At 48.6% G+C, this 22,586-nt stretch overlaps 1 protein-coding gene across 3 annotated transcripts in view; it reads right to left on the reverse strand.

The window, feature by feature from the left end:
* The window catches only part of ZNF536 (zinc finger protein 536), a 336,367-nt gene that overhangs the window by 153,283 nt on the left and 160,498 nt on the right, over positions 1 to 22,586 (reverse strand). For all 3 annotated transcript variants that reach the window (XM_053607794.1, XM_053607796.1, XM_053607795.1), the window contains exon 3: positions 13,142 to 13,294. In XM_053607794.1, coding sequence (XP_053463769.1) covers positions 13,142 to 13,294 — 153 coding nt within the window. The remainder of the gene's footprint in view (positions 1 to 13,141; positions 13,295 to 22,586) is intronic.

The raw sequence follows: 22,586 nt of genomic DNA on the forward strand, positions 1-22,586 counted from the left end.
GCAAGACTGAAATGAATGATTTAAGTCTTGCTCTGCAGTAAATCATGGATATAATTAGCAAATGGCATACTGCACAAGTAATTTATCATTATTTGGAGGGCACCATTCCAGACAGGCTCAGATATCTGCAGACCCAATGCATTGTTTCTAAATAAAGGACCGTAAATACCGATTCTATAAAATATTAATACCATTACCGTGCATTATGATTGCAGCAGGTAAAGACTTATAGTTAAGATAAAAAGCAGTCAATAAAACTTAAAAAGAAAACGAGTAATAAAAAGGCACAAAATATATTTAGTTTCTGTATTTGAAATTAACATTATCTACTGGTCTTTGTAGTGCCTTAAATTTGTACTAATGGCAAACCTAACGCTCCGGTAGTAAAATGCGTAATTTACCTGTAATAAGCGCTTTCTAGAGAATAAAAATAGCTTTAAAGAGTGTTTTAGAACATATAAGATCATTTTCACGAATTAAATATTTATTTAAATTCAACACTCAGCTCCCATTGTTCTTTCCACGGTAGGAAAGATCGCATGGCGGGCCACGCACGTCTGCCGGCGTCGTGGAATAGAGGAGGGGAGGAGGAGAAGGTAGACAGACGTGAGTTTAAATCTATCCCAGGCGTTTGTTAGCAGGCGCGGGCGGTGGGATCACACCTGTGGTGAATCTTACAGGGGTATTTGCGAAACTTGGTAGATGTAGAATGTAAAGGTTTTGGCACAGTAACTGAGATAACACCAGAAAGGCTATGTTAACCACTGTGATAAAAATGTGTCAAATGGTCTATGAAGCGAGTGTATGATGCCCCATGATCATATCAATGTATACAGTTATGATTTAATAAAAAAAAATAAAATAAAATAAAGGCTTTCTGGAAGGAATGGTGCTGTGGCCGTCCACGTCAGCTTATTCATGGAAGTGTCCTACTACCCCAATACTACCCATCATCACCTCTCCCAGGAACCTCACTCAAGCAGCCCCCACCCCTTACCTCTGGTCTCTTGTAAAATAGACTGGCCTAAAAAGTAATAGCAAACCAGGGGTGAATGGTGCATTCTGCTGACATTTCAGTGTGCCTAGTCTTAGACAATGGTATGACTGACCATCCTCCAAGCCCAGGGCATCTGGGGACCTGGACTTTGTATTTTTTGTTTGTTTGTTTTTTATTATTATTTTATTTATTTATTTATTTTATCATTGGGGATTCACTGAGGGTACAATAAGCCAGGTTACACTGATTGTATTTGTTAGGTAAAGTCCCTCTTGCAATCGTGTCTTGCCCCCAGAAGGTGGAATACTATACAGCTATTTAAAAAAATGGAGACTTTACATCCTTTGTATTAACCTGGATGGAAGTGGAAGACATTATTCTTAGTAAAGCATCCCAAGAATGGAGAAGCATGAATCCTATGTACTCAATTTTGATATGAGGACAATTAAGGACAATTAAGGTTATTGGGGGGGAGGAAAAGCTTGGGACCTGGACTTTGTAAACAAGAGGGCCACCACCCAGGTTCTGAGCAGGAGACTCGATGGATGGGAGTATTAGAACCCTGTAGATGCTTTGCCTGCCTTTGCAAATGAGAGGGCCAAGTGCCCCTCGGTTCATGCCTATGAGCAGCTGAGATCTCCCAGGGATAGTCATTTCTCTAGAGATGGCCTTTAGGTCTGGAGAGGGAGCACGGCTAGGACTCTGCTTCTCTCAGTGTAAAGGTCCAGTCATCTCTGGCTAGACCAACGACATGGAAATAGGAGGAAGACTCTATCCCTTTTGAGGTAAAGCTACAAATTGTTTTGGGTACCATTCTCCCACTTTTGTTTTTCCTTTGAGACAGAGTTTCACTCTGTTCCCCTGGGTAGAGTGCCCTGGTGACATCATAATTCATAGCAACCTCAAACTCCTGGGATCAAGAGATCCTCCTGCCTCAGCTTCCCAAGAAGCTGGGACTACAGGTGCCTGCCACAACACCCGGCTAGTTTTTCTATTTTTAGTAGAGATGGGGTCTCACTTTTGCTCAGGCTTATTTCAAACTCCTGAGCTCACACAATGTACCTGCTTCAGCCTCCCAGAGTGTTGGGATCACCGGTGTGAGCAACCGCACCGGCCTCATTCTCCCACTTCTTAGACTCGATCCCTATGCTGGACCATGCTCACTCAGCTGCTGCTGTGAGGACATCCCTTTGCAGTCCAGGTAACCACCACTTGGAAGGGGCACGACTTGGCCACTGCATGTCACTGCTGATTCAGCTTACCTGGAACCCCAGTGCCCGGGCAGCAGGGGCAGGCCCTGAAGGGTAGTGGCAGGGCGCAAATCAGGAAGGCTGACTAGAAACATGGCCTTCTGGCCCATGAGTTCACATGAACCCTGTGGGGGTACCCAGGGAGTGAGAGCCTTGCAGAGAGGGTACTGGGTGAGACTCAGGCTGCATTTCAGAAATGCACCTGGAAATGATTAAAAGTGCATCTGGCAAAGGAATCACAGAGACAGCCTGGGTATTTGTTAGCAGGAGCTAAAGAATCTGGACTGTTACCTCCAGGCAGAGGGGCATGGGGCGGGGGAGGGGGTTGCCTTTCTTGGTGGGGAGCTGCAGAGATGCACGGAAGATGTGTGTATGTATTTCTAAGGGGACACATGTTGGAAACTCCCAGCACAGTGGCAGTGTGAGGACGTACTGTGCATTAGAACCAGCAGGGAGTTTGTTAAGACACCAGTTTGGGGCCCTAATGCAAACCCGTTCTGATTCCCCAGGTCTGAGGTCAGAGGCAGAAGTTGGTATTTTTAAAAAGTGTCCCCGGCCATTTTGACACAAATAGCATAACAAAGACCACACTTTGCAAAACCAACCTGGCCTTTCCTGGGGAGCTTTAAACAGTATTCATACCTGGTCCCACCTTCCCAAATTCTGAGTTCACTGGGCAGAGGTGCACACTGAGCTTTTGAGATCCTCCAGGCACCCCTAAGTGGAGCCTGAGTGGGGGGCCAAAGCTTTCCTAGGAAGTGCCCTTTGAGGTGGGGACTACAGATGGCTTAGTGGAGAAAATTTTCTAGACGCCAGGAGAAGACTTTCTAGAAACCAGATTTTCTAGATGCCAGCAGGTGTTGGGAGAACCTGAACTGGGGGAAGGACACCCCCTGCTACTCTGCTCTCCACTGGACACACGATTGCTCCCTTGGGACTTTGGCTTCCTCAACTTGTGATGAGACACATTGAAAGACTTTACACTCACGTGAAGAGCTAAGCTAAGCGTCCCGCGTGGAGCCAGAGAGACATGGGTTACACATGTGTGAACCATGAGCAAAAACATGCAAATTTTTTTATTTTTTTTTTCAGAGACAGAGTCTCACTTTATCACCCTCCATAGAGAGCTGTGGTGTCACAGCTTACAGCAACCTCCAACTCCTGGCCTTAGGCAATTCTCTTACCTCAGCCTCCGAATAGCCAGGACTATAGGCACCCACCACAATGCCAAGCTATTTTTTTGTTGCAGTTTGGCCGGGGCCAGGTTGGAACCCACCACCCTTGGAATAGTGGCTGGCGCCCTACTCACTGAGCCACAGGCACCACCTGAAACATGCAAATTAATTCACACACACACAGGTTGATCTCATGAACCCATAGATGAGTGAGCAGCTCCAAACCGTCCAACACTGTTCTCTACACTAGGAAACAGACAATGCTCCAGAAAGGCAGGCCCTCTGCTGTCACGGCTTTCGGAGGAAACATCTCGTACAGAAAACGGACAAGTGGCATTGACACAGACAAGCTCACACACAGCATCACAGCCTGCAGGAGGACAGCACCCCTCCACTCAACCCTCTGTGCTTTAAACTTAGAAACAGGCTGTAGCCCACACTGCTCCAGAGAAAGTAAGGCCATAGCTGAGAAGCACAAACAGTTAGTTCTTAGCTTTGGAGACACCTTGGTGAATTAGTAGCTACTGAGAGTCTTGGGGAGTGGTTCTGCCTGCAGGTAGGAGCCCAGGCTCTGGAGAGCCCACCCGCCCCTTCTCCACCCTCTGCACTGTCTGCTCCTCTGTTCATCTCATCTCTCCACTGCTTCCTAAAGGCCTGTGTTTGGGCAGCTGCTTCCTATCACCCCAGTTCCCCGCGTAAATGCTCCAGAGTGATCTTCCATGGGATAATCTCATCCCGTTTGGATCTGTGTTTGAAAAAACAAACAATTCTAACTTCTTTATTAACTGTGAATGGTTTGGATAACCACCAGTGCCCTCTGTCTTGAAGGCCAGGTTTCCCTTTTTGGGCTCCCTCTCCGACAAGGGGGTATAGACCTGGCCCCCGCCAGGGTGTGTTTCTGGCGAGGTACATGCTGGGGACGGGAGCTGTGTGGGGTGAGCCTACCCCCCTCTCCCCCGCCAGAAATCCTGAGTAGCCCACAGGCTCCATGCTCTGATAGAAGCATCCCAGCTGTTCCCAAGCATTCTTTCCCCAAAGGGCACATCTCAAAGTGCTCGGAAGGCAAACTTCTCACAACAGTGGCCTAGATGGGCTGGGTGACAGTGAGAAAGAGAGATCTATCAGCAAATTTAGCAGCCCAAGGGGTGGTCAAGGCCTGTCTTCCGATTAGCCGGCGCAGACAAGTGCTGAGCCCACCACATCTGGGCACACTCTTCAACCCATGAGTCCAGCAAATCCCAGGCTCCAGGCATGGCCACACCTCGCCAAGGAGTGAGGCTGGGGCAGGGGCCCGGGGGCCCAGGCCCCAAGAAGATACCCTCTCTGCCTAAGACATGGCTAAGCATTTCCCAGGCAGCCTTGTGGCACAGGCAACCCCAGCCCCTGCCCGCAGCTCTATCCAGCTAAATGATCAGCCATTTAGGTCACAAAGGAGCCCAGATCTACTGATGGGATCCCTGAGCTTCCCATGGGGTCGTGGGTCGAGGCGCCTCCTCCACGTTTGGGATTTGGTATCTCTCTGCCTGCCTGTTGTAAGGGCCACACGGGCACAAGCCTTCAGAGCCAGGTAGATCTCAGAGCCGGCAAAACAGCAAGGTTGGGGGCAAATGCCCCTCCTGGGGGGGCAGCACCACCCAACTCTAACCACCACTGGAAACTCCAGCTTTCTAAGGTCTCATAGCTAGATTTCCACATGCATAATCTCCACTTTTAAATACTGGTGCCTACTTCAAAAACCTTTGAAACACGGAGGGGGCCACAGCAACCCTATTTTACAGACTGCGTCTGGGCCAGGCAGCCAGTCTAAAATATGTGTGTGTGTGTGGGGGGACACATATGCTGCAGAAAACCGGTAAGAACACCGTTGGCCTTCTGTGGGGAAACCCCTCACGGTACATTAAAGGAATAAAATGGGGGCCCCAATAAGGCAATTGTAGAAAAGAGAGGAGTTTTTCTAGGAAAGGCATAATAAAATAATAAAAAAAACACATCAGCTCATCATCGCAATGGACTAGTGAAATTATCGGATCCATCTTACATTAAGCCAATTTCCCACTGACGTACGGCATGAGATATATATTTAGCTTTGGAATATCATTGATACCTTCTTCCAAGTCACTGCATCATAATTTTTTAGAAATATATGACCAGGTGGTTTAATTAGTTCATTGTATCTATTTTTACACGGTCATGTCTTTTATTATTCTGAGCCTCCACTTTGTACTTGATATGCCAAAGGAGACTTACTATTCCAGGGAGTTTTTTAGAGCCATTCAGAGCAAGTTCCCATTCGTACCTCCCAAAAAATAACAGGTAAACTAATATTATTCTCTTTGGAAACCCCTTGATCAAGCTCTTAAGAACTGATTCATGCTTCTAATTTTTATTTTTTTGTTAAGTATCCGAAAGTGTTTTCACTTTGAATTTAACTGAATATTTTCCCGTATCTGCACCCGCTATTTGATATTTATTGAGTGTTCCTATATGTCTTTACTTAGTTAATACCAGGAGAGATAAATAGGGTGGTGCCTTTGCAGAGAAGCTTCAGGACATTAATATAAATTGTACACTAATTCCCCCAAAGCATATATATGTTGTAAACCTGAAGACTTTTCACACAGCTGCTTACTGCTAAACAGTGCCTTGTCCAGAAGGGGACAATCTGTGTCTCTAATTGCTGTCACTGAAGCCGAGATTCATTATGTGACTTTCCCATTAAAATGTGAGCATTAATTTGTATAATGAAATATCACCCACTGCAGTGTTCATTAGCCATGCCCTACTGTATACGGCACATTGTTAGCTACCTAGAAACTGTAGTTAATTTCACTAATGGATATTTCCCTACTTAGCGTTTGGTAGGAAATTTATACTGTAACATTACCTCTTAAACTTTTAAGGAAATTTAAATTCAATCAATTATTTTCAACAAAAGTTTGGGATGTCATGAAGGTAGGAAGAGCGAAGATGGAGACTGAGGAGGAATAAAATGGGCTCTGAGTTCATCTCAGAAATAGAAAAACGGTGGAATTTTCATTCAAAACAACAAGAAAAAAAAAATTCATCTCTTTTTGGAGATTTTTTTTTTCATCATTACTTAGGTGGTTGCTCTCCCGCTAAGGATAACCACACTTGCTCAAGCTCCTTTTAGAAAGGGAAACGGGAAGAACATCTACTTTAAACAACACATTTTGGAAAATGTATTCGACAAGCTCCTGTATTTATTCAATGTGTTAAAACAGCCTGGTTGCCTTACATAGGAGAGGGAAATGCAGACGCGTCAAAGGGAAGGTAAGCACACACCAGGCACGCGTGCTACCTGGACGAGGCCGAAGACACATTCATTTCCGCCCATACTTATGGACTGTGTGGTGTTTGGGAAACACTTTGAAGATGAAAGGCGGTTTCCAAAATAGCGTGAGGAGTTTTTCATCTCTGCAATGCTGGGAGCGATTCCATCCACCCCACCACCTTCCTCCATCCCAGGGCTCAGAGCATGGCCACACCCCACAGCAGGTGTTTATTTACAAGTCTTACCATTTCTCTAACTTTACTGCACTAGTGGGGAAACTGAGGCACATGGGGTCGGGAGGAGCCATGGTGCACAGAGCTTCCCCTTCCAGCCACCGGGAGGCCGCGCTGCACCGCCTGTGAGTGCAAGTCACCTCTTTTCCTCCTGCTGGTTGGGATGTGGACATATACTGTCAAAGAAATGTTGTATTGGGCGGCGCCTGTGGCTCAGTGAGTAGGGTGCCGGCCCCATATACTGAGCATGGCAGGTTCAAAGCCAGCCCCAGCCAAACTGCAACAACAACAACAACAACAACAAAAATAGCTGGGCATTGTGGCGGGTGCCTATAGTCCCAGCTACACAGGAGGCTGAGGCAAGAGAATTGCTTGAGCCCAAGGAGGTTGCTGTGAACTATGACGCCATAGCACTCTATAGAGAGCGACAGATTAAAACTCCTATCTCTTAAAAAAAAAAGAAATGTTGCATTCATTCCCTAAAGCAAGTCAGATAGTCACTCCAAAAAGTAATAATAAGCAACTCGGTGCAGTGAGGTTAGGAGGATGGAGCTCGCGCAGTGGGGTATAAGAGGGTAGGGTGCTAAGTTAGGCAGACCTGAACCACAACCGGGAATCTGAAGCTGGGCAACTCGGGTGGAGGACTTCACAACTGAGGCTCACGTCTCTGCACCGGGGCGGCCGGGGTAAGGAGGCATTGGTGACTGGGGTGCAGCTCTGAGCATGTGCCTGCCGCTGGCAGAGAACAAGAAGTGGCAGACGCCGTCACCGCTGTAGCTGCTGTGACATTATCCCTGCTGGCTGAGTTGCTATGTGTCCAGGGAGTTGCTGTCTTGCTTTCTGGATACAGCCTGCGTCACAAGGTAAAACCACTCCCCGGCCACCCACCCCATCCCCTTCTGGGTGTGCAGCCCTTTGGGAGCTTCTGAAAGAGATCTCTCTCACTTCCACAGTTCTCTTTGGTCCTCAATGAAAGAGAGGAGAATGTAGGCGAGAATGGGTGGTGGCGGGGTGGTGGGGTGGGTGTTCCACCCAGCCGGCACCCAGTGGCAGCCCCCAGCACGGGGAATGCCATCCTGGCCCTTCAGCCCAAGGCCGAGCTCACTCTGACCACAGCTGAGATCCCCAGCAAACCACCACTGACTTCTCTGGGAGGGGGTCCACTCCGCCAAACAGGCTCCTGACGCAGGGCCAGACCAGTGACTCACAGCTCGTGGAAACCAGATGAATAAAACACTAAAACTAATGAGACTTATTTGTAATTAGTCCCTGCACTTTAGTGTATCTGAGTTTTCAGGAGTGAGGCTACTTATTACATTTCTTTCTGCAGGGGTCATTCTGAGCCAGGAGTCTGATCCTGAGGCTCATGCATAGGTGCCACACCCATCGGGGGGCTCGGGTGACAGACACACATATCCTGGCCTTCCAGGTGCCTGTCGGCATTTGCCCTGCCGCCCACACACGATACACGGTGACCTCTGGAGCACCTGCAGGTGTCCAGCTTGAAAAGTCACGTTCTGGGGAAGAGCAGGGTGCATCTGTGGGCTGGCTAACCCCAAAAGGTGCCTGGGAACACTGCTGTCCTGCTCTCTCCTGCTGTGTGTGACCTGAGGAAATGTTTGCTGATGTGTCTCCATGATGGTTCATTTTTGTGTTTAAACTTGACCAGGCCACAGCATGCCTAGATAGTTGGTTAAAGGTTGTTCTGGGTGTGTCTGTGGTGGGGAGACTAGCATTCGAGTTAGTGCCCTACCCACAGTGGATGGGCCCCATCTAATCTGTGGAAGGCCTGATGGAACAGAAAGAAGTCTGAGAAAGAAAGAGACAATCACCACCTTCTGTGACCTGGGCCACAGACTCAGACTCAGGCTGGACCTTACACCAGGAGCTCTCCTGGGGCCCCAGCTCGTCATCTGCCAATCTTGGGACTTCTCAGCCTCCACAATCACAAGAGCCGATTTCTTGTAATAAATCTACCAACCCACCAGCCTGCTTACCGACCGCATGTTACCTTGAGACCTCTATCCCATCTCATTCCCAAGCCAGTGATTTTCAACTGGTGTGCCATGAGAGGACCTCAGGTGGGCCTCGAAAATGTTTAAAGATCACTAATTAAATTATTTTCAAAACAGGTTCAAAGCACAGTACAAGTATATATTTTTTCATTCTTTTTGTGATCAACATCATTTAAGTGTGTCATAGAAATATAACTATAGTTCAACTACATCCTGAGATAAAAAAAAAAAAGGCTAAAGAAAAGTCTTACTTCTCTGCAGAACACTGACTTGATACTCTCTCTAGAGTCTGCACCAACAGGTTCTGAGTTCGAATCCAGCCGTGGTACTCGAGAAGAGAAATTGCCCATGCCCGGGGACAGAGCCCTGGCCAGCCCAGGGAGTGTTTCCCAGAGGAGAAAGACTCTGCCTCTGCTGTGCTGGGCAGCAGCCAACATCTCTGCTCCCTGGGGCCAGAGTAAGGCAGCCTCCTGGGTCTCACTGGCTCTGGAGGTCCCCGGGGTCCTGTGGGCACCTCCCGACAGTTTCCTATGGATCTGGCTGAAGTTCTGAGGGCAGCAGAAGTCTCCCGTCTACCTGCAGCATCTCCTCAGCCCCCCAGGTGCTCAGAGCAACCTGACAAGTGCCTCTCCTCAGCCCCTCTCTCCTAAACAGATGTTAGGAGAAGAATCTTAGTCACTGAGCCAGTGCAGTGGACAGAAACAGGAAAGGGGGGGTTTTGTGATCCAAAGACTTCCAATCATGGCGGAGCAGAGCAGAAACATCCAGGGAGCTTGCCATCTTGTGTCCAAACCAATTAAAATATATTTTATTACTCTGCGTTTTCAAATGTGATCATATGGGGTGGACGATATAGAAACTAAAAAACAGCATTTGGGGCCAGGACATGGTGGCTGGCACCTGTAATCCCAGCACTCTGGGAGGCTGAGGCAGGTGGACTGCCTGAGCTCAGGAGTTTGAGACCAGCCTGAGCAAGAGCAAGACCCGGTCTCTACTAAAAATAGAAAAACGAGGCAGGCATCGTGGCAGGTACCTATAGTTCCAGCTATTTGGGGAGGCTGAGGCAGGAGGATAGCTTGAGCCCAAGAGTTTGAGGTTGCTGTGAGCCATGACACCACAGCACTCTACCCAGGGTGATAGAGTGAGATTCTGTCTCAAAAAAAAAAAAAAAAAAAAAGACAGCATTTTGGAGAACACAATGCTGTCCTCAGGACATGTCATTTGAAAATGCAAAAGTGTATTTGGAGCTCACACTCTAGAACAAGGAGAGAGACAGCAGCAAAACCAGGACCAGAGGGAGGCAGCTCAGGGCATCCACCAGCTCTAGACCCCCATGAAATCATCTATTAACAAATAACTTGATTTTGATTTTTAATTACTCGTGTAATCTACACTTTTACATTGTCATAATGGATGTTTACTTCGGTGATTTATAACATGTAACACTTTCTGTTCTATTCAAATGCACAAGTGTAAGCATTCTCCAACTTCTTTGTTCTTAGATAAAAAGGAAATTGATCTTTATCTGGTTACCATTCTGCCTTTTAAACACTGCGAATGCTGTTTCTGAGGGGTGGTGGAGGTGGTGGGATGTTTCCTTGGCTTCTTTCATTTTCTCCCTTATTCTAGGAAGTTTCTGGAATGCCTCAGTCCATGGCCCTGTCTCCAAAGACTCCGAACTTCCTAAGTTGGTGAAGCTTTCCCACATTTTAAAACTGCAAAAAGCAGTATCCATTTGCTTCCACCCAGGTTCTCCAATAATTCTGGCCACGTTGGTCCTAATTTCCCTAGAAATATCTGCAGGGCATCAGCTCTTGCCCATAGGTGGCCAAGGAGCCTGAGGACCAGGGGGTCAGGCAAGTCCAGCGTTGGGAGGACAACACTTTCTTTCCCCGGCTGAGCTCGCTCCCTGCAATTCCACCAAACGAGATACAAGCCACAGCCAGCCTGGTTTGCGCACTCCTGCCCACATCCTAATGCTGGGTGCCCCGCCGACAGTCTTCCCTGCCCTTCCACCGACCACCACCACCTGGAACCCTGGCTCCAGTCTGGGGAGGAAAATGGGCATTGGGATAATCAGAGACAGCCAGACGTCTAAGCTGACTTCCTTCCTGTCGCTCTCACGAGCTCACTTGCTAACTCATTCATCCAGCAAATACTTTCTGAGTGCGCAGCACGAGCCAGGCTCTGTTCTAGGTTCTGGGGACTCAGCTGGACACACAGACAAGGCCTTTGCTCTCCCAGAGCTCATATTCTAGTACATGGACACAGGCGACAACCAAGTCCCAAGGGGTGAAGGCTAGGGAGGACGAGGAAACAGGGAAGGGAAGGGGCACGCCTCCCAGAGAAGGGACATCACTGCTTGCACACCCTGGGAGGGATGGAGAGGGCCAAGCAGGTCCTTGGCAGAAAAGGGCCAGGAGCAGGAACCCTGAGGGGCTCGGGGGAACTCCCCTGTGCTCCTAAGAAGTGGGAGTTGTCCATTCCATCTTGCCTGGGACCCCACACTTGCAGCCTGACTGCAGGCTGTGGCTCCTGGTGGGTTCACATGCTTATGGTGAGGAGGCTACTTTCCCTACTACACCTGACCCTTGCGTGCTACCTTGCACGGCACAGGGAGACAGGAGGAGGGTCCCCACTTACTAGAGCTTTGGTTCTGCCATTCAGCCTTCCCCATGAGTTTATCGTGCCCCTACTGGGTGGATACAAGGTGCGTTCACAGGCACTGGGGTTGGAGCAAAGGCAGCAATTGCAGACACAGACACCATCGCCACCCTCCCAAATCTTAGATTCCACTCAGGGCGTGGAGGAGACCAACAGTACGTGATGTGACCAACCTAAACACAATCATTCTGAAAGTGTTAAGCTTGTGAAGAAAGTGAGGCGGGGAGCATGGGAAATATTTTTGGTGGGGACGTCCGGGATGGTCCCTCCGAACGGATCACTCACATTCAAGCTAAGCTCCCAGGGATGGCCTGGAGGAAAAACATTAGGCAGGGGGCACAGAGGTCCTACTGTGGGGACAGGCTGAGCTGGTGGACCAGGAGGCCAGTGAGTTTCAGAGAGACAGGAGGATGGAGAGTGGTGCAGGATGTGGTGGGGAGCGAGGGAGGGCCCAGCTGTGCCCCTGAGAGGCCTTCCCTGTGAGAGCCGTGCTGTCCAGCAGGAGAGGGGCCAGGGACAATGGCCACCTATACCCAGGTGCTGAGCCAGGAGTGTCCTGTGTCCACCTATCCCCAGGCTCCTCTCAGTATCACAGAGACCTGTGGGCAGCAGCTGAGGTTCCAGGTGAGGGGCGCCCTAGTCTTTAACCATGAGACGCCCACACGAGGCCCGTACGTACTCAATATCCCTGCACAACCCTGTGCTTTATCGATTCCTTAGGAAATAAACCACAATTATTTTTGAAAATAGATGGTGTATTTGTCTAGCTTCTGAAGCAGTTCATACGCCAATGGATAAAGTGTCAGGAGGAAAATCAAAGAAAATGGAAGTGTCCATATCTCAGATAGATTTTTTTTTGTGGGGCAGAGGTATTGTCAATGTGCAAAGAACTTGCAGAGAAGCTAAAGGGGACAAAGAGAAGCCCTCCTGCCAGTCCCCTGAGAATCGACCAGGGTGGGCCAGCCGCGGCTTCCTCCTGCAGGCTTCAGAGTGCCTCCGTTTCTCTTTGGAGGAGACCCAGGGGAGAGACACAAGGGGCACTGATACCATCCACCTGCTCCCAGGTATGAACATGCCACCTGGCAGGGCCAGCAGCCAGCCTGCCTGGACACCCGGGGTAGCTGCTTTGTTCCCTTACACACTTGAGAGACTGGGCTCCCGCCATGTGCAGCCGAGGGAGTCTGGGTTTGTACAGGGGTGTGGAGGGTGCACCTTCAAAGCAGCAGAAGGAGCCATCAGCAGACTGTTCTGGACCCAGACAAAGCACTGTAAATCTCAGGCTGGGGCCATTCCGCAGCTACATGTTACGAGGGCCATGTGTTACTTGGGAGAGTGACTGTTAGGTGACTAATTAGGAAACTAGGGTCAGTTCTGACCTTGCCCCCCCGCCCCAAAGTGGTACAGACACAAGCCCAGGGGGAGCTTTGCAGTGTTTGATTGAAGTCAGCCAGGGCGGTGCCTCCTCCTCCTCCTCTAAGCCGCGCCCCAGCCGCGCCCGGACGTGAGCGTCCTCACCTGTATGTATCCTCAGGTGGACCTTAAGGTGATGAGACGTGCGGAACGTTTTCCCACAGTACGGACAGTCCTTCATGGCCGAGCCCAGGCTCCGGTCGCGAAGCAGTGCGGGCTGCTGGACGCCGGAGGATCTCCCAGCCTCCTCGCCAATGTCTGCAGCGGAGGAGAAACGTTCTCACGTCACTTCAGCACATGTCAGGAGCTGTTCACACCAAAACTGCTAACACCACACAAAGTTAAACATGTCAATACTACACCTGTCTGTTTCATTCTTTCAATCTGACAGAATGCTGACAATTCATGTATTTTCTTGTTATTCTCTTAAATTATTTCATCTTTCCTATCATCATTTTAAGCGGCATATGGTACCTTTATATTGAACTGAATTAAACAAGAAAAGAAACAGCTGTGTCAGCAGCTGGTTGGATTTCTTCTTTAGCTTAGTTCCTATTAAATATTTTTTTTTCCAAAAGTTTAAAAAATGGTCGTGTTTGTTGAATCTGATTAATTTATAATATGGACTCGCTGGGAAGTTCGACTATGAGACTGAAATCATATTTGCATTAGAGTAAGCAACAAATAAAAAAAAATAACGTGTCTCAGCTGAGTCTTTAAGACATGCAGACATACAGCTATTTTGGGACAGGAAAGAAAATTATCCCAAACTGATCATTTCTTCCTTGTAGAGTCTTGTATCCATCGCTGGCTGGTGTAATCTCATGAAAGGGAGAAGAAAAAGAGTGGAAATGTAGTTCCACAATTAGCCCATGATAAACATACAGTGACATATTCAGAGTCATAGGCAGAAGTCAGCTGCAAAGCTCCCGCAAACTCACAGCACTGCAGTTAAATCTTTGAGCGGTGACTTGAGAACTTCCTCTGTAAAGTATCAATACAATTTTTCCTTCCTGCTGTTATTTGTTATGTAACCCAAACCATTAGAAAATGGAATAAAATTTACATACAGTTGCCTTCTGCACAGAAATGATGGGACGTAATAGTAAATAAAACTGTGAGAATATCTAATGCTTGGAGGATATGTTTTTGCAACACCGTGGGCCCGACATCACACTGCCAGGGAGGTGACATCGGGGAACCAGGATGGGAGCTGGGAATTGGCGGCTCAGGGGACGGGAGACAAACCAGCCCTTTCTGGGCGAGTCCCGGGCCTCCCCGCAGAGCTGGAGTTGAAGGCCTGGCACAGAATCCGAGCTCCTGAGACGCCGGGGTCCTTGCCGTAGCTTCCAGCCCACCCTCCAGGCCTCATAGTAAATCCCAGTAGGAGAACAAGGGAACCTTCTGGGATAATGAGCAGATCTGTGAGTTCTGCAGAGATCAGAATAAATAAGATTTGTACCTTCCAAGCAATGGAAAATGCAAATTGCTTTTATTCTGCAACATCCGTCCCTGGTGTTCTCTGCTAACAGCCAAAAGGGACAGACTTATAGACCATGAGCGAGATGTAGGCAAGCACACTTAATTCTTCCGTGGATGTTTGCTCCAAGCAACTGTGGAAACCCTTTGGCTTAGAGCATCGGCTCGGCAATTAAACTATGTACCACCGTATCATCACCCTGGAAAATTTCTTTGAAGGTTTACTTTTAAATTCTGTTCTCCCCAACTCTTCTTAACCAGCCTTGGAAGAACTATTCAAAGGATATAATTACCTAGCTTTTTTAAAAAATGTTTTGCTTCGTAATTTTGCACAAGCAGAAGGACCAGGCTCAACCATGTCTAGAACTTGTCATCAGTCACCTCACTCCGTGGAGCCCTAGATCGTGTTTGTCGAAAAGAAGATGGAAAGGCCCAGGCATCAGGCCCAGGGAAGCGTGTGGAGGTCTCATCAGGTACTCCACACCCTGAAGACTGAGCCCCCAGGGGCCAGTGACAGAGGGAGTTTACTGACGGCCCCACAAGAGCAACAGGCTCATTCCAGGTCACCACACTCTGGGTGAAAGCAGCTGGGGTGCCCTTGCCATCAGCCTCTCCTCTTGCCCCGCCGCTCCCACTGGCACACACTGCCTTTGCCTCCCGCATCTCTCAGCTTTCCTTTCAGTGGGATCACGAGGTCAGCTTAAAACAATGATGAGTCTGGTTAAAATTCTGCCCAAATGCCCCTGGCAACAGAGTCAAGACATCCAGTTGAAGTTAGGAGGCCAATAGCTGTTGATTTGAACAATAAGCAGGACTTACATGTCCTGGGTGTGGCCTTCGGGATGGACGTATGGCAGGTGCACCCTGTCCAAGTCAAATTACTACAGGGCCCCATGCAACAGGACCTGAACCTTTCCCCCAAAGCGCCTTCCAAAGCATCCTGTCTGCAGCAGCAGCAAGGTGGCAGTTGTGGAATAGAAGCCACAGGATAGATGTTGGAGGGCACATCCCCACCAGAGCTGTGGGGGATGCCTGCCCGGGGCACGTCACAGACACTCACAGAGCCAGGCGGCTGGCGCGCTCGGGCATGCTCCACGGAAGTTGAGGACGAGCTACGCTTCACTGCGCGTCACTCTAAGTGATGGCCTGTATCTGTTTTCCTTTTATCTTTCTAGCTTGGATATGTGTGGCCCAATAAAAAGAATAAATTTGTAAGATAAACAGCTTTCTTTGCAGATTTAAGAGTCTAATTTTCACTTTACACAGAAATGGTTTTTTTTGGATAGCCCTAAGGTTGATGGCGTTTACTCGTAGACTAATCCTACTGGAAAAACAAACTCTGAGCAAGAGGAAGGGCAATTATGGGTGGTCCCAGGAAGCGTCCAGAGAGGCAGTAAACCCCGGTGAAGCAAAGGCTGGGGACGGTGTGGCCTGGCCACACACTCACAGGGCCCAAGCCTGCACCTGGGTGTGTGTTGGCAAAGCCCAACGAGCTGAATTCAGCCTGGCCCCACAAGAACCCAGTAGTCACCTTCAGAGGGAAAGAGGTGGCTGCTCACTGATTGCCTCTGCAGCTAGAGGATGAAAGCATTTGTATGCCCCCCACCCACCACCTACAAACTCCAGCACGAGTCCTGCATCACTTTGCCTGGAACCCCACCCTGTCGGCCACATGGAGGTCAGTGACCAGTCCCAGTTGCAGAGAGGCCAAGCTCTTCCAGGAAGCAGGTGGCAGACAGAGAGATGCATTACACAAAAATTGCACCTGTGATCCTTTGTCAGACGGTTTGTTGATTGGTTTGAACTTTTTTAATTATTATTTTCACTTTTCTTTTCCCCCCATCTTGCAATATTTCCCCCTTCCTCTTAGACTGTTTCTGTGTGTGTGCTGGGCACGCTGACAGTGGGGGTATGCACTTCCCTCTGCTAATGCCGGCTCCTCCTTGCTCATCTGAGAAAGCAGCTTCTAGACCAGTAGTTCTCAACCTTCCTAATGCTGCGACCCTTGAATACAGATGATGTTATCACGTCGGGTACTCCTACGTGGGCGAATCTGCATATGGGCGAACCCTCCAGGAGACAGCTAGAGGAACAGTGTCTCGGTTCCTAAGACCATCGGAAATGTGTGTTTTCCAACCCCAAAGGGGCACGACCCACAGGTCGAGGACCACTGTTCTAGATGGTGAGCTGGCCCTGGGAGCAGGGCACTGGGCTGCAGCTGGTCAGCCTCTTCCTGCAGCCTCCAAGTGATGGAGAAATAGCTAAGGAACAACTTCCATGACCTCTGCTTCTTTTCTTGACCCCACCAAATAACATGGGACCACGTATTCAGAGGAGACGTTGGTATGGATGCAACAATCCCTGTCCAGAGGGACACATGCTAAATGTACAACCCTCCGAGTTTCAGCCAAGAACGAGTGACTTGAACTAGGTATCCAACTACTTTGCCAGCTTTCCCTGTGCCTACAAGCTGAAAGCAATTTGCTAAAAGAAAGAGGAGAAGGATCCAAGTCATTGCAAGAATGTGTTTTGGGAGTAAGGAGACATCACACAACAGGCCTTTCTGATTTTGTCTCGTCAGAGTCAGTCTCCTGTTTCCTATGTTTCCAATTGCTTGGTCTAATCCTCCAAGTGTGTGGCAATATTTGCCTAGATGAAGGTGACATTAAGGTACACACAGTCCCCAAGTATTCACAGGGACGGTAGCAGGGAGGGCCCATAGCTGTGGAGGCCCCATGGTGAAGGAGGAGCTGGGGGACGTTAAAAATGGCCCCGGAGCATCTTAGAATTAGAGCACCATAGAATCGGAGCATCTTAGACTCCTCATCGTCAACTGAAGCACCAACTGGAAACACCACACAGACAGAGAAACAGGTGCTTAGACAGACAGACAACTTTCCAGACGTTAAAGCCTAGACACACATCCCATACTTTCAGTCGCTGCCTGGAACCATTCCTGAGACCGGCTATCTTGTCGTACACAAGCACAATCTGAATGACGGGTGCCTCATTGCATGCTTAACCTTATGCGTATGTGATAGCGCTGGAATTTAAAAAACTGGTTTATGAAACGCTTTTCTACTTTGAGGGTAGATTTTTCCTCCAGGCTATCTTTAAACACTGAGTTTGCTTGGTATTATATTTAAAATAGGCATCTTTGTCAAGACAGCTGACTCAGGAGGTGGAATTGTCCTTGTGAGTTCCTAATGTCGGGCTGTGCACAGGCAAGTCCCTTCACCCCATCCCTGGCCTATGGTTCCCATCGACCCATGAAGACTAAACCTCCTGGGTTCCTTTAGCTCCGGTTTCCTGTAATCCTCTGAAGCCAGACGCACACCCTAATCTTTCCTACTGCTCCTCCGACCTCACCCAACAGCCACATAAGACAGCAAGCCCGCGTCTTAAACAGATGGGAAAATGGCTGTGAAAGAGACAGCAAGTGCTCCCTATATAGTCCAGGCACCCCAACATTCCCGGACATTTCCCAACGTCCCTCGTACTACGTGGGTATCAGGTGCCTAAGTTCTGGTTAGCGTAGCAAGGAGAGGCAGAGGAAAGAGGGAGCTGTGCCTCCACCTCCCTCCCCTCCCCAGAGACGGTCGCTGCATCACCACGGGGATGTGAGCTGACCCACAGCAGACCGTTCTAAATAAGAAACAAATCTGGTGACTGTGATGTTAAACCACGGAGAGCTGGAGGGCTGCCTTTGTGGGAGGAGATTGTTAATGGAATAAGAAGAGGCAACTTTCTACTGGCAAGGACTTCTGAGTTCATACTCAATCTTCCTATGAGTTCGCAGAAGAAGGAGAGAGAGCTAAAAGCCAGAGAGAGACCAAAAAGGCAGAGTGAGATTAAAAGGAGGAAGGACAGAGAGGCTTCTTAGATAGCACACATTCTCCGTTCTCACTTCCTCCTGACCGCTGTGCAACCTTACCCCTCATGGGCCCAAGAGTAAGTACGTTTTGGAAAGACTTCCATTAAAACAAATTAGAAGAGTGATGCTGATGATGATAATGGTGGCGGAGGTGATAAGGTCCCGCACTGAATGGAAAATGACCCCAGCAACCCCACTTGGGTAAGGTGACTCTCTATACACCTGGGGGCTTCCGACTTTACGGGAGAAAAGGCCATGGTATTTTAATTTCCATGGAACTTCTCGTACAACAGGAAAAATACATTTTCCCAGATGAGTTGTCAGCTAATTCTGAAAGAGCATCTCAAAAAATCACAGCTCTCGCTTCATTAACAAAGAAAAAGATTATTTGTGAAGTCTATGAGGTGAGTAGGCAGATCAGTGGGATGCCGGAAAACTCACAGATCCCAGTGCTTGAAAATCTCTTTGGGGGCAAGCAAAATACTAATACCTTGGAGAAAGTCTGAAGGAATGTATAGTTACTTTGTAAAAGCTTAACGCTTTCCCTTACTTTGGAAACTTTACGATTAACAGATCTTGAATAACACAATAATCACATTGGTATAGAGATTCCTAGTCAAGCGAACGGCTCCTTTTATTTAAAAAAAAAAAAATGACTTAAAATTCACGATATGCCTACAAAAGCTAATGGTACTGTAAAGGGTTTTACTTAACTCTTGGAAGACCCAACTTGTGCCTTGGGTCAGTATTACCTCGGAATGTGTGTTGTTTCATCAAACTTCTCAGTTTGATGACGGCCTCGTCTGGTCATGTTAAACCGCTGAGCTTCCGTGTGCATTGATGAAAACATTTGTCTAAATAAAGAGCTATTTTAGAAAAGGACGTCCACTTCTATGAAGGCTACAGGCTGCCTCATTTGGGGTCAGTGGGGTGGGGCAGTAAGTGAAGGTAAAATATTCCTCAGGTCGCCATTTCTCACCTTCCACCCAAAACCAAACCGGAGCAGAATTCCTTCTATTTGCTGTGGCAAGAAATGGGGAAATCGGGTCATCAAAAGGCTGAACTTTTTCCACCCCCAAAAAAAAACAAGAAAAAAAATGTAAGCTACCAGCATTTCAAATAGCTTCTCTAAAGCAACATTTTGATGAGTTACGTGAAAATGAATCAATCAGAAACACTTGGACACAATTTTCCTTAAAATACACAAGGGCCTCAAAATTGAGGGTGGTGGGCCAAGTGTGTTTCTGGTTCTGCCAAGCCCAGGGTCTTCTTTGGGGCGAGGGGCCTGTGGAGCTGCCCCGCTGGGGGTCAGGGCCAACCGAGCAGGTGTCTCTTTCTTTTGGCCTGAGGTGATACTTCTGCTAATAATACCTCTGCAATCCCCAAGCTGTTCTCTCTGGCCAAGACCCTCCGGGAGGCTCTGGGCTGGCCGTGGGCAGGCAGGCGCTCCTCATCCCCAGGCCAGGGACTGTCCCATAGATGCAGCAGGCACAGTTGGGATTCCCAGAGTAGACGCAGGACAGCACACCAGGTGTGCTGTGCCTCTGAGCTCTGCACACTCATCTCTTCCTTTTGTCCTGCTCACGGACAGTGGGCCGGAGCCCATCCCAGAGACCATTAGGGTGAATCTATGCAGGGCAGGGTCACCTGTGAACCTGGCTCTGGTGAGGAGACACAGACCACAGACTGGAGAATGGGTCTGGAGAGGTTCAGCCCCAGGAGCTACTATCTCCTAGGAATAGACTCGCCTTGGGTGCCGGGAAGGCACCAGCCACAGGTCCCCTCACTCTTTAGAAAAACCTCCAGCTCCTTCTCAAGATGTCCAGCTCTAAGCAGCCGACTGCTCTGACCTCATCTCCAACCCAAGTGTGCCCCAGCCCCCCACCTCCCTGTCTTCCTAGGCTGGGTTTCAACTTGGGACTTTGTTCTGCTCTCCCCTGAATTATCTCCCCCAAAGGGTCCAGGAGTAGTTCATTCCTTCAAGTTGCTATCTCCCCAGGAGGCCGCCCTGACAACACCGTGGAAGGAATCTCCCAGCTCTCAGGGTCGCGTGGCCCCTGCTCTGCTCCTTCACTGCACACCTGGCTGGCCCCTTGCAGACCCCAGCGGGCCTGTGCATGGAGCTGCTCACTGCCTGTAGCCTCCCTGGAGAATGGGGCCATCACGATGGTTCACCACGAAATCCGGGTCATGTGGGAGAGATCCCTAGCTCATAGCAGTGCTCCATGAAGTAAATGGCAATTCAGACACCAAGACCAGCTCCTAACTGCGGGAGGGAGCGCCCTGGGGCACCATCAAAATACTGGCTACGCTCCAAAGGACCCAGTGCCTTCAGGACGCTGGAGTTTGATGCCAGCAAGGTGAGGAGACCTGGTTGTGCCTAGGAAGGCTTCCTGGAGGAGGTGGCCTCAAGTGTCACCCAGTTCTCTCTCCATCCAGGAGGAAGGAACCAGAAACTCACAATTACAGAACCAGCCAGGCTAGGAGCAAGCTCTGTAGAAGGCAAAGTTGACCTGCTGAGTCCGGTACCTCGCACCATCCCACATACTCAGATATCAGCTCAAACAGATCTCCCCGCCAAAGGAAGAAACACCATCACCTAAGCATGAGAGGTATTCATTCACTGAAGAATAGAGGAAAATGAGTATTTTTAAAGTAATCTATGGCCCAATTACCATGATAATTACTATAAAATATTTCTTATGCTTTTGTTTTTTCATATTTCAAATTAAGTACCCCCCTTTAAAAAAAAAAAAACTCTAGAAGCCTCTACTTTCAGTAAAGCATAAATTCCCAAAAGATTTCTACATAATTTATTTTCCTTAAAAAAAAAAAAGCTATAGCTTTTAAGATCCTCTTAAGATAATTTACAGCCCCCTCCTGCACGGGGTGGGGGTGGGTGGGTGGAGGTGGTGAGAAGGTTGGGGAAATGCAGCTGCTGGATTCATACCTATGCCACACACTCAGGACAAGCTGGACACATCTTCTCTAAAATGTGTTTGGTCAGTCGCCATAACTTGAGGAGCTAAGCTTCCTCCTGGGAATCTCGCACATTTTGCAAGTAGAAAGGCTGATGTGGAGATAACGCCTCCCCTGGAGACATGTTTTGCCATATTCTTTTTTAAACAAAGAAGACATCTTAAGCACCTTGCAATATCTTTCATTTACTAGTTGGCAGAAGGCGAGTCCCCGATGAACGCTGGCCTGTGCTTTTCTCTTTAACCAGCTGAGTGATCCAAGCTTTTAATATAGCTGTTCCAATTATTGTAAAAGTCATCTAGCACCTTATAACCACAAATATTGACAGTTTATTGCACAACACATTCCTGACATTTGAAGGTCACACCATACATAATACATATTCTTTTATAAAAGTGTCTGGAACAAAGAGATACCTGATAAGCTATTGCCTCTGCCAGCTTGTATGTATGTACAGTTTGGGGCTGACTTAGGGTTGCCTGGGAATCACACACACCACTTAAAATAATCTATTAAGGCGGCGTGGAGGCATTCATGATGGATAATTATGAAACGGCTCGTGTGCACACGGTAGCCGGGCTGGCTGGGCGCAGGGGTCTGCGCTGTTCCCCTCCGCTGAGTTCGGGTCACAATGCCTCTTCACTGCAGCCAGCCCTGCACTTTGCAATCAGATTTTGCCCCAAAGCCATGAGTAATATGTTCTTGGTTTTCATGTTGATTTACATGTGGCTGAAATGAATTTAAAAATCTACCACGTCTGGTTCAGATGGCCCCCTAGCCCATGGTGGCGGGGACTCTGGTCATACATGTGGCCACACAGCCATTCCCCAGGACAGTGGCATCCACAGACCTGTGACACTTCATCCCTGCTTCAGCCCAGCACGGGCGTACACACTGCTAGGCAAGGGAGACAGCCAGGACGTGAAGGGAGTCCCCAAAAGCTGGGCTGACACTCACTCAGAGCACCCAGGAATCCTTGGGGGAGTGTTCTGAGAAGGGCATGCTATTCACTAGTCCCTTCTGCAGAGGCTTATCTGTCTGTCTCCACCCCACCTGTCCTTCCAGAGTTAAATTGGCCTGGACAGGTTCAAAATACAGAATAAGAGGAGAGGTTTTGCAGTCCAAGGAGTCCTCAGGTCAAAACCAAGTTCCTCCACCAAATCTTAGGAGTGTCATCCCTAAGCTGTCAAATTACATAACCTCTCAGAGGTTCAGTTT

Source organism: Nycticebus coucang, chromosome 10 (assembly GCF_027406575.1).
Source record: "Nycticebus coucang isolate mNycCou1 chromosome 10, mNycCou1.pri, whole genome shotgun sequence".
Lineage (NCBI taxonomy): Eukaryota > Metazoa > Chordata > Mammalia > Primates > Lorisidae > Nycticebus > Nycticebus coucang.